At 45.0% G+C, this 12,606-nt stretch overlaps 1 protein-coding gene across 1 annotated transcript; it reads left to right on the top strand.

The window, feature by feature from the left end:
• Positions 1–9,743: 9,743 nt before the first annotated feature.
• atf3 (activating transcription factor 3) lies at positions 9,744–12,595 on the top strand. Its single transcript, XM_029496636.1, has 4 exons — positions 9,744–9,832; positions 10,119–10,377; positions 10,460–10,567; positions 10,660–12,595. Exons 2-4 carry the CDS (start codon positions 10,120–10,122, stop codon positions 10,963–10,965), a joined length of 672 nt encoding a protein of 223 aa, XP_029352496.1. The 5' UTR covers positions 9,744–9,832; position 10,119; the 3' UTR covers positions 10,966–12,595.
• The last annotated feature ends 11 nt before the right edge of the window (positions 12,596–12,606 follow it).

Raw genomic sequence — 12,606 nt, 5'->3', positions numbered from 1 at the left:
ATGCTGAGCTGCACACACACATTCAGTCAGTTCACAAGCAGCCACATCAGCTGCCAGTCACAGCGACCCCGCGACCCCCCAGATGCTGAAAACACACAACAAGTGTGGCAGCGGTGTACGGGGCGGACCACTGGGCCACTGTGACTCTGCCCAAACAACTCTGTGATCCTGAAATGGAGCCACATCAGTCGGAGGCAGAACGGAGGCTTTGTCCCGTTAAATGGGCCTTTATCTGCTGAGCGACTGAGTCACGTTCAGCATAAACAGCTGAAATTAGCCGCCACCACAGTACGGCTGAGCTCCTCAGTGACTGGTTGTGGGTCACAGCTGGAAATCCCCCTGTTGTTGAGCTGCTGCGGGACGTGAGCAGGAAGGTTACAGCCGGTTAAACTCCCAGAAAACTTTGAAATCATCAGTCACGTTTATCAACTGTTCCAGACACTCGTTGCCCGATTTCAAAATAAGATTTTTTAATTTCAGAAACAGCAGAACAGTGAGAGCTGTGCGGGATTTCACCATCTAACCCTGACTCAACTTTTATCTCCTCTGGTTGTTGTTGTTGATCTGTGATCATCAGTCAGTCTAGACACACAGCTCACATGGAAATGTGGTAAATATGTATCAACTACTGATAATTATTTAATCATAAGTTTTACAAAAATCCTGTTAATACGTATTCATATCATATTCATTGGTTCCAAAAGTGGAAGGCCTCCAGTCGCCTGGTGCTCAGTGGGTAGAACGAAGGTTTGGGACGCTGAGATCAAAGTGTGCACTGATGTAGGTTTGTTTGGCCCAGGATCCAAACTCGATCTCGTCGGGGTCACCAATTATGTTGTGATGAAAAGAGGAATCAGATGGGGACCAGTTCCAACATACAACGTGTGACATGCCTTCTTATACCTAAGACAGGCTGTGTGTTGTGTGGATCGCCTTCATCCTTATGCTGAACCTCGACCTCTCATATGGACCAGGCCTCTGGACCTTGTCCTTCCCCTACAGTCCAGGTCCAGGTGTAGAGGCTGTGATCTGATTCCTGAGTCATTTTCATGGATCAGTATAAACTATCATTATTTTACAGACTGTCATGCTCATTGTTCATCATCCTTTGTAAATAAAGTTCAGACAGAGTTTTAATTTGTCTTTGAAATCTGCAGAGTGACTCGTTGAGTCAGGTCATGTGACCTGAGCCTGATCTGATCAGTTTCAGATTGGACAGATCAGCTGATTCTATTTAAGGAAGAAACAGGAAGAACCACCAGAGAGCAGCTGATGATCTTCACTTTTGAATAAAACAGAGTTACACTGAAGATGATCAATACTGTTTCCATCAGCACTGAACCTGAAACGGACCCGCAGGGTCTGAGCCAATCGGGCTCTGGACTTCAGGGTGAAGTGACTCACAGCTCCTGGCAGTGAATCACAGAAGACTGAGATCATCGTTGTTTCTCCGTTTGTGTTCTCTGCTTCCATCAGACTTCTTCACTTACTGTAACAGTAATAAGGCCATCTGTGTGTGTGTGTTCTGCATTATTGATCCCCCTGAGCTGTAAGCTGTATACTGAAATCCAATTGGCCGGTAGCAGTCAGGCCTCATTACCTGATAATCCAGGCCTCTTCTGATTGGTTGCCTCAGGATCCTTCATTAGGAATTCATGATGATACAGACTGAGCTCATAGTACTGATCAGAGGGATGATGTCACCTCACATGAGCAATCTGATTGGTCCACACTGACCCACAGACCGAGATAGATGGATGGATAATGTATAACAATGAAAATAGAATTGGGACAACATGATATCATAAAATAATAAAAATAAAATGAGGAAAAAAAAGAAGATGACTCGATGAGATCAAAAAAGGAAATATGAAGAAAAAGTAAATGAATGGAGCTCTGCTGCTTTCCTTCTGTGTGTTTATCCGTCCGTTCTCATCCTCCATCTTTGATAGTGACCTCCAGAGTCACATCTCTACATCAGACGCTCCTATTGGCTTCGCTGGGTGATGTCACAGCCAATCAGAGAGTCTGCATCAGCTTATTGTGCTGACAGAATAAAGACAATCAGATATCTGGAGCTGATTTTTCATCATTACTGAGCAGAACTCCTGATCAGATAAAGACAGAAAGGACCCAAACACATGAGAGGAACTTTTCTTTGGAGAAGGAGGAAACATTCAGTTTGTAGTTAGTTCTTGTTTTCTGATTCCAGAGAACAGAGTCTGAACTGAGTCAATATTTTAAAATAAAAAACACAAAGTAAGGAAAAAACTGAAGCCTTTGTGTGGCTTTAAAAGGATTAATAATTGGCTCATGACAGTTTTATTTACCTTTCAGAATAAAACATCAGCTTTTCTCAGAGTAAATACTTCAGATATTTGTGCTGACAAACTGAAGTGACCTGAAAAGAGGTGAGATTTCATCAGCCATGACAAAGCATGAAACCGATTTGAAGCAACAATGAAAATGAGTCATAGTGAGATGAGAGCAGAGGTGACTGGAGATCATGTAAACCGGGTCACATGGGCGCTGATATCTGCTGTGTCACGCTGCCTCAGAGACACGAAGGAAAAAATGAACCAACAAAATGCTGCTGGAACACAAACAAAGAAAGGCAAGTCGAGTCATTATCCAGCAGAGCAGGACGCAGCCTGTCCGCCAGAAAACAGGCGCAACTTCAGTCACACTTTAACTTGGATGATGTCACAGCGAGTGTCAGACCTGGACCTGACCCCCAGCAGCCGACTCCACTGGCTGTGGAGTCAGACTGTGTTGAAGTCTATGGGAAAATGTCCCTCCTTCTCCCTGATGAGTTTATGGTCTCAGTCTGAAATACAACATTTTTTAAAGGATGCTCCATTTAGAGGGAAACAGAGCAGGAAGGAGGCGAGGGGCTAGGGGGCGGGGCTGCTGTGTGACTGACAGACTGGACCACCCACTCCCACTCATTTCACATATTTAAAGTGAACAGTAATGAATGTAGTAATGTATAAATATAAAATACACAGCTGCTAATATTAGCATCTTTGGCTACGAGTCTATTTACACGCTGACATATTAACGTTCCAGTGACGTAATGTCCTTTTACACCAGAGTTTAGCAAGACAAATAAAGACCAGGCGAACGTCACTGACTCTTAAAACAGGGTGTGTGTGTCTGTTGCAGCTCCCAAGGCCACTAGAAGCAGTTCACATGAGCCAAAATTAAACAGCACAGAGCCGTGGAGGTTGTGACGCCGGGGCCTCTGGGCCGGGAATCCTGGGAATCCCCAGACACGTCCATTTCCTGGAGAGTGTTCCTTCTTTGGTTTCCTTCCTCCGCTTTAGGTCATCTCTCAGCGCGGGAAACATTTAAAGAAAAAAGATAAAAATGGTTTCAAAGAAACAACACATGGATATACTTTTTATTTTTTGTTAGCATGACATAATATTGGGTTGCTCTAGACTTGGGGCCACAGCAGTTGTTACCATGGTAACAACTATTCATCCTGGTGTCTGTTTACGCAGTTTAATCTGATATTCACACATCAGTGTGTAACTTTACAGCAGCACAAAATAAACATGTTGAAACCGAACACACTAAATATTAAAGATGTGAAAATACGAAGGTGTCAGCTGTTTATTTGGAGAGACTGAGCCTGAGTGAGGAAAGGAGACGAGGATATGAAGTGTCCAGCAACCTTCTCTCTCTCTGTGCCTCTCTCGCCCCCCCATCTGTCTGTCTGCACACCAGGGGTGGAAGTCTGCAGCGTGTGAAGGTGCCGTCGCCGCGGTAACAGGCGTGTAAACATAAACAGTGGGCTCATAATGAATGAGCGGCAGCTGGCCCAAAGGAATTATGGGAAATCCTGATGGAGTCGCTCATTGTGTCTCAGTTGGGAGTTCATCCTCATTTTTGTTACCTGGAAATGTATTTTTTAAACCAAATCAATGCAGGATTTTTAAAAACATTGATGTTGATTTCATTTTCTTATTTATTGATCCTTATTTATGTTTTTTTCTTCAACACTGACATGACATCATATGATCATCATATTTTTAAGAACAGTTGAAAAAAAAGAAGTAGAAAAATGTGTGTTGTTTTAATGTCTGATTTTGAAATGTAAAAATGAAATAATAGTATGTACAAGAGAAAAAGGTAAATGGATTTATTATACATATATATTTATTTTATATATAGAAATATTTAGATGCAGGAAGATTTTCTGTAAAAAGCAGTTTTAACCCTCTGATCATTAAAGTGTGTTTGTGTTTTGTTCCATTAACCATGAAAGAATGTGTGCTTTGTGTGTTATTGTGTGTCTGTCTGTGTTGTTGTTATTCAGACTCTTACATCATGAAAGTGTTGAACCGTCACTTCTCAACAAAAGGTTTTAAGATAACTCATTAAATCCATTTATGACTCACGTCTTCACTTTCATAAAAACTGTTTGCCATCATGACTCAACAGTAACACAAACAACAGTGAAAACCTGTTGCACTTCATTCTCGGTTCTTCTATAATTAGACACAATTTCAGCTCAAAGGCCCTAACAGGAAATGCCCCGCCTCACACTCAGCCAGAAGCAAACACCTGAAACCGATCTGGTCTGACGGGGTTTTGGTTCTTGAACCTGCAGCGGGCCCAGGACTGACCCAGCTGTCAATCACTCAGTCAGCCCCGCCCTCTGCCCCCTCCCTCCCCTGAAGGACCTTAACGGCCCCTCTGGTCCAGACCTCCAAGTCGTCTGTGATTTCAATATAAACCTCAAACCTTCAAAATGAAAAAAAGTCTGTTGTTGGCTGTGGAAAGAAGAATGGATGATCCATTTAAATGTTCGGATCAGACGACATTCACGAATCAGGAAGAACAAAAGAAAGAAAGGCAGAATAACTGAGCTGGGAATAATGGTGGGATGGTCCTTTAAGTGAAGCAGCTCAGGCCTTATAAATAACTGTGAGTGGAGCAGCTGGACCCGGGGGGGGCAAAGAATGAGGAAAAGAAAAGACGTCGGACAAGAAAGGGAAGAGGAGGCGGAGTGAGGGGAGGAATGTAGGGAAGGAAACGAGGAGGAATGAAGCAGCAGATCTTTTTCTGGCCTCGTTGGTCCGAGCTGCGTTCTCCGGCCGTGAGGTCAGCCGGCCGTTTAGACTCAAAGACACAACGTCACTGACCCGTCACTAAAACTATATTTACTGCTGCAGACACACAACGAGCAGGAATAACACACTACAACTACAACAGGACCAACAAACACCTTCCAGATGTTTCTCAGGGAAATAAATCAAATGATGTCAAACTAAACCAAATAAAGTAGAACAGAACTAAATCTGTTCCAGCAAAACAGAAATTTCAAAATTACTTCAACTTTTTACTTACAGAGGAAGAAAACTTTTTCATTGAACTGGTGAATCTTTGAAAAAGTTGTGGTGACGTTGTGGTGATGCTGTGGTGACCTGTAGGAAAGGAAGCACAAGCCTCACCTGTCACATGAAACCAATAACAGACTCAACAACAGAAACAAACTGATGATTTTAACACACAACAGAAAAAACACACTGACAGAAATCAGAAAGAGAACTTCCTGAAACTTTCCAGCAAATGACACAAACAGAGACACACAAAAACACAAACAAGTCAGCAACAACAAACTTCCTCCTCCCTGCTTCCTGCTGGAACCTTTAACTTGTTCTGCTGCAGAGCTCAGTCCTGTGTGTGTCTGTGTGTGTCTTTAATGAGCCCTGGGGGAAACTGGGTCACCGCAGCAGAGTCCAAATACACAGTGAAGAGAAATTGTTCAGATTTGAGCTGCAGTGATTCTGTCGCACAACAACAAGGAAATAATGCACACAAATACACAAAATGTTTAAGTCCTTAAAAACACAAAGCCTGCTGTGGGTGAAGGCTCCTCAATTCTGTGCTTTTATTTTGAAACTTTCTCCTACTGGTCAAAGGTGAGAGGTCAGAGCGGTGACATCATCACATCACATCAGATCTGCCTCACTGTGTGTTTTCACAGTGTGTGTGTTCGTGTGTTGATGTGTTGAACACATGAATAAATAAAAACACTGCGGTGAATAAAAACTCTTCAGCTTCTACACCAGCAAACAGGAACCAACGCGTTTTACTGGAACTCCGAATTTACTCAGATCGAAAATGCAAATGATCCCGTCCGGCCGCCGTAGCCAGGAAAACCCTTTACCACATTAACACGTACAGGAAGAGCCGATCACCCCCCACCCCGCTTCATCTTCATCTTCATCTTCATCTTCAGTGGCGTGATGCTGCAGCAGGAGGGAGGAGGAGGTATTTCCCGGATCTCCGTGATGAAGAGGAGCAGGAGGAGGAAGAGCCGCTGCTTCCCGGAAAGGGTGACGTAATCTGATTCAGGAAGGAGGACAATAAAATGAAATAAAACAAAATGAACATCTCACACGTTGTTGTTGTTGTTGTTGTTGTGGCAGGAGACTTCCATATTAAACTGCCTTTGTATTTTATATTTATGAAAAGCATCATATAAAATAAAATAATAATAATTTGAACAAAAAAAAGTACTCTAAAAACATTTTATTTCTCTTTTTTATTTGATTTAAAAATCCTCCTCCTCCTCAGCCGGAGCAGATTACATCACCTTCATCCTTTCCGGGAAATAAAGCTTCTCATCCTCATGATGTCTTTACCGGGCAACCAGCAGGGAGCCGGGAAGAGACAAGGTGAGGAAGGGCAGCCTCCTCCTCCTCCTCCTCCTCCTCTTCGTCACCACAAACACTTTCACTTCATTTGAAAGTTGCCATCTCAGAACAGGAAACCAAACAACAACCTGATCCAGATCCAGATCTCGGCATCCATCATCACCTGGACCTTGACGACCTCCGTCATTCACTGTAACCATGACAACAAGCGTCAGGTCACACACACACGGGGGGGCTCGTTCCCCCCAAAGTGTCCCAACGTCATCCTCCGATTTCACTTTCCCTTCTGCTCCGTGTGAGAAACTCCCTCCGCTCTCAGAGTGAAACTCAGTCCTGGTTTGAGTGAACGAACGCACCCAAAGGGAAGCGAAAGGCAGCAGGTGAAAGCGAGAGTCCACACGGGTCAAGGGGGGGTCAGCCAAATCTGAACCTTCAGATTTTCTGAAGTTTGTAGAACTTGGAAGATTCAACATCTCCCCCCAAAACAGCAAAGTAAACAAAAACCAATAAACCTAAACTTTAGGTCCTAAAGGTCCACACCGTCCAAAGGTCGGTGCCAGGTGAGCATTAGGGGGCGGGGCTACTGTGTGACTGACAGACGAAGTACAGAGCAGGTAAGCTCCACCTTCTTGTTTGAAAAGTCAAAGATGGCCGTCAGACTGTGATGAGCTCCTTAATCCTCCTTCTTCAGGCCGTCGTTTTGGATTTTAATGTTGCCGGCGGCTCTCAGGCCTCGGGGGGGAAGGACTCCACTTCAAACCCTTCACATGTAAAAATAGAGGACGTAACATTTAGCTGCGCTCCAATCATGTGATATTAATAGGCAGCAGGGTCAGCGCTGACTTCACGCCGCAGCATTGATCTGGATTCTGGACGACCACACTGACCTCATGAAGGTTTCAGCGTGTGTGTGTGTTTACATCCCTCAGCTGCAGCCATGTTTCGATTGTTTCAGTGTAGTTTTATTTGTCCAAATTAAAACTCAAGTGTTGACAAAGACTCTTATTTTGAAAGGTCTCACTGAGTCCTGATCATCAGCTGTGATTTGCCCTCAGCTGGGGCTGATCGTCCTGATGGGAGTCAGAGCTCAGTTGGGTTAGTTTGTCGGATTTGTGACCTTTTATCTTGGATAGGTGCTGTTTTGTTTTTTTTTTCCCCAGTTTCCTGTTCTTGGACTCGACTAAATGTGACTGTTGGAGGAATCAGTCGCACAAACTCCTTCTGCTGGTAAGACCAGGCCTGGTGGGAGGAGTCACCACGTACGACGGCCTGATTCTGCCACTGGGACCTTCTCAAAACAGGAAGTGATTTTTTTTTTTCTTCGCACATCCCAGCTGAGTGAGCCACAACTTCAAAGTTGGCCTCTTGACCCACAACCTGTTACGTCTGATGTGTCATGATGCAGCTGAACAACTGACCAAGTGAGGTCACTTCGTGCTCCGTCAGCTCAGACTCCTGAAGGTCACTTCACGATTTCAGTTCTTTAACATGAACCAAAACAAAAAGAAAACCAGAGCTGACACAGAAGGACTCTAATTTATTTGAAATGTGGAAGATGGACCTTTTTAATATGAAATATGGGCATTTACTCAAAAAATGACCTAATCTAGGCCTTCAATGTAAAATATGAAAGTTTTAAACTAAAATGTTGGGAGATATATATATATATATATATATATATATATATATATATATATATATATATATATATATATCAAAGTGATGGTAATTTGTGTTGGGCAAGTTTGGAGTCAGAGAAATTGATACCTCAGAGTTTTTCTCACTTTCCTTTCTGGAGAACAAACGTTTGTCCAACTGGTTTCATCTTGAAAGTGACGTAAACGTTCGTCTCAGCAGAACGAAGGGTGGACCGGAGCGCTGTCTGGTTGATTATTAACTGTTTTATGGCTGAACGGCTCGATAACACAATGAGTTATATGAGCAGAACTCTAAATGGAAAACCAGCACAAAGGTGACCCGGAGTGGATGAAGACAAGCAGATTTCTGGATCAGGCACAGTGGCCGTTGCACAAAGACACGTTTCCTGATGTATTCATTTTGGGTGAAACACCGTGAAGGTTTAGGGTTCTGCATTTCACAACATCCGAACTCTTGAGTAATATTTCTGAGAAAAACCAGATTCAACAAAAGTGAGAGGAGAAACTGGAAGCTTCTAGATTGCAGCAGCTGAAATGAAGGAAGTGAATTGAGCGGAAGGAAGACGAAGAAAGAAGAGAAGCCAGCAGAGGAAACTGGCTCTGAAGTGTCATCCTGGAAGTAATCCAGCAGGGTCCGAACATTGGTCCTGTTCGGGAGCAGGACATACAGCCAGTCCTGGTTCAGGTCTGCAGGTCTGGGACTGGTGACTCAGAGGTCAGAGGTCAAGGCTGTCGGGAGAGGAACCATGGCGGAGGGGGGGGTGGATCCGTACACCTTTCACATGAGGCTGATTACAGGTCCAGTGTTGGACGATGGGTCGTCTTGATGTTCGAACTGTTGATATTCGTAATGACTCTGAGTGGAACTGGAAGAATTCAACTCTTCTGATGTGAAAACCATCGCCACTAGCGACAGGAAGTCAGAGAGATCAGCTGATTAAGACTCATTAAGTCTGAGTCTGGAAATCTGAAACGTTCATTTCTCCTGCCGAACATCAGAGCCATCATGGACGCCATCAGTCGTCCCGCCCTGTCTGTCTGCCGGATATTCACTCATTCATGAAGACCTCCAGGAGAGAAAACCATCGTTAACGTCTGCGTTAACACAGAGAGGAGAGGAAGAGTTTCTAACTCTACTTCACAACTTTATCAAAGGTCAAGGCTGCGAGGAGAGGAGACGCTGAAAAAGAAAGGAGATGATGGACAGAGTTAAGTGAGGGATGGAGGGGGGGCAGTTGGGGCAGAACTGCTCGGGGTTGCTCGATTGCATCATCGCAGGATCAGCCTTCTATAAATAGGATGACGTCACCCCCCCTCTCTCCCTGCTCTTCCGCCCTTCTTGTTAACGTCACCAAGCCCCGCCCCCCCTCGCCCTTATAAAGCGGGTGATGCAACGCGCCGAGTCCAAACGCAACTTGAGGCAGACCGGCCGACACCGACACCGACAGTCCGCTCCTGAGGTCCGCAGCCGGCTCGTCTTCACGGACTCCCGCACTCCAACAGGTCGGTCCGCTCTTCTCTTTCACGGTTCGGATCTTTAAAGCTCGTATGAACAAGCTGAACACGAAGGAAGAGCCAGTGAACTGAAACGGACTGAGCGCTTTGGGAAGTTTAGTTTGTTCTTCTGAGCTCAGCAGTTCCTGTTCTGACACGTTCATCAACACAAACTTATTGTGTTTGTCTGAGTTCACGCTTTATTTCAGTTTGTCTTTTGTTTCTTGTTGTTGTTGTTGTTGTGGGTCTTTGTGTGTCCGTCCCTGACCTTTGTCGTCCTGCTTTGTGTGTCCAGAATGATGCTGCAGCACTCGGGTCCCTCGCTGGCCGACATCAGCTGCTCCGCCCTGGTGCCCTGCCTCTCCCCGCCGGGCTCGCTCACACTGGAAGACTTCACCAACTTCACGCCGATCGTCAAGGAGGAGCTGCGTCTCGCCATCCAGACCAAGCGGCTGTCCAACGGCCTCAGCGTGGACATGAGCTCCGACGGCGCCAGCTCCAGCTCGGACCGGGCGTCCGAGCAGCCGGCCTGCGGCTCGGGCATCAAGAGAGAGGTGAGGCGGCGTGCTGGGATCTCCTGACTGAGGGCGTGTGTGCATTTAGGCTCAATCATGAGTTCATGTCTCTGGTTTGTAGTTGACCACCGAGGAGCACGAGAGGAGGAAGAGGAGGAGAGAGAGGAACAAGATCGCTGCTGCAAAGTGTCGCAACAAGAAGAAGGAGAAGACGGAGTCTCTGCAGAAGGTCAGCAGACACACGAAGCTCTGGTGCTTTTCTTTATAAAGTTCACTTTCTCAGCCTTAAAGTGAGTCACCGAACTGATCTGGTCTCTGCAGGAGTCGGAGAAGCTGGAGAGCGTCAACGCCGACCTGAAGGCCCAGATCGAGGAGCTGAAGCAGCAGAAGCAGCAGCTGGTCTACATGCTGAACCTGCACCGGCCCACCTGCATCGTCCGAGCCCAGAACGGCCAAACGCCCGAAGACGAGCGGAACCTCTTCATCCAGCACATCAAGGAGAACACCTTCCAGCTCCACAGCCTCACCTCCTCCACCAGCTGCTCCACCTCCTCCACCTCCACGGTGGCTCCTCTGGATGGAGGCCTCCTCAGCCTGGATCACATCCAGTGCCCCGCTCACCTATGAGACTTCTGCCCCGCCTGTTTCCTCCAACGAAGCTGACACTGTTGGAGACGCAGGCGGAGCCGCCATGTTGACTCATGACAGTGAAAAAAAACAAAACGCCACAAAGCTGCTAGAGACAGTGGCGGGAAACGACCGCAGCACCTCCAACACTCTGAGACCGGCACTCCTGACTGGGCAAGAGGTGACATTCAGCGGACACCTTGACGTGCATTTGGACATCTGGACATACGACAGGTCGGGGACAGGTCGGGGACAGGTCGGGCGCTAAAGCACTAAAAGAAACTGCTTTTTTATTTTCAGGTATTTTGAATAGATTCTGATTTAGCGCTGAGTTTTGTACCAAAGTCTGATTTAAAGGCACAAAACTGAAGTGTTCGCCCACACAGACAGAAGCAGAATGATGTGAGTTCAGACTCTAAAAGAAAAGTGTGTGTGAAATGAAATATTTATTTATTGTTAACTACAGAATGATGTGATCACCGTATCCACCCTGTCTGCTCCTTTTGTACGACATGAAAAACTAAATCTGCTGCTACTAACCACTCAGGACGTGAACCGGCTGGAGAAGTCGAGGCCACATGTTTATTTTCTGCCTCTTTCTGTGAGTTCAGGATGTTGGCGGTCACAAAGGGAAACCTGATCTGCACTTAAAGCATTAAACGACCACGTACTCCTTAATGCAGACAACACTTTACCTTTCAGAACAATTCAAAAACTACTAAAAGCAAAAGCTGTCCAAAAAAACCACGTGTATAAAATTTAGTGAGTCCATTCTGATGATCACTGCGTTCCCTCTTAAACAGACGAGTTGCTCTGTTCATCCTGATTAAGCTACATGAGTATGAGTGTGTTTTGTTTTTTTTTTTTTTCACGTTGTTTTCTACCTAAAGTCTGTTTATTGTATTGACTGCACATTAACTGTATATAAACACCAGAAGCCTCCTTTAAAAAAAGAAAACAAACACACAAAACAAGAACTTTATATTTATTTATTGATAGACGTTATGTTGAGCTCGTCAGCAGCTGTCAGAAGTTGTCCTTCAACACGTCTGACTCTGCTCTGATAATATTAGTTTGTTTTGGACCTCACCTGAGTCTCAGTCCCCCCCATACAGGAATGAACTAATCCCTGAAGAAAAAATGTGGTTTGTTGTGCAAACAAACTGTTGAAGTACAAAGAGCAACAAATTAGAGTTTCACTTCTCATAAAACATGAAGTGAAGAGGAGAAACTCTGGTTATCAGTATTCAGAAAACACTTAAATGTACAAACTGAAGGTTTGACTGTTTGTTGGCTCGTGATAGACTGAAGTGTTTTGTGTTTCAGATGAGATTCATGTTTGTCGTGTGTTTCATGAGAGGAAAACAACTTTGAGTGACACGGTGAAAAGGACGCAGGCGTCTGTGTGTTCGTTGTGTGTGTGTGTGTGTTTTTTGTAGTTTGTTGTCTTGTTGTTGTTGTTGGTTGCTACTGAGCTGTGTACTCTACTGTGCCTCCTTCTGCTGCAGACTGCTTTATTTCTGCTGGAGCATCGTAGTCTGAATCTGTCAGGTCCAACCGCACTACCGATGTGTACTTCTGTTCATTTTTGTTTTTGATACTTTGATAATTAAAAATATGTATTGCATATTAAAAATGCTC

The sequence above is a fragment of the Echeneis naucrates genome, chromosome 24, assembly GCF_900963305.1.
Source record: "Echeneis naucrates chromosome 24, fEcheNa1.1, whole genome shotgun sequence".
NCBI lineage: Eukaryota > Metazoa > Chordata > Actinopteri > Carangiformes > Echeneidae > Echeneis > Echeneis naucrates.
This window is presented reverse-complemented; position numbering and strand designations above follow the sequence as displayed.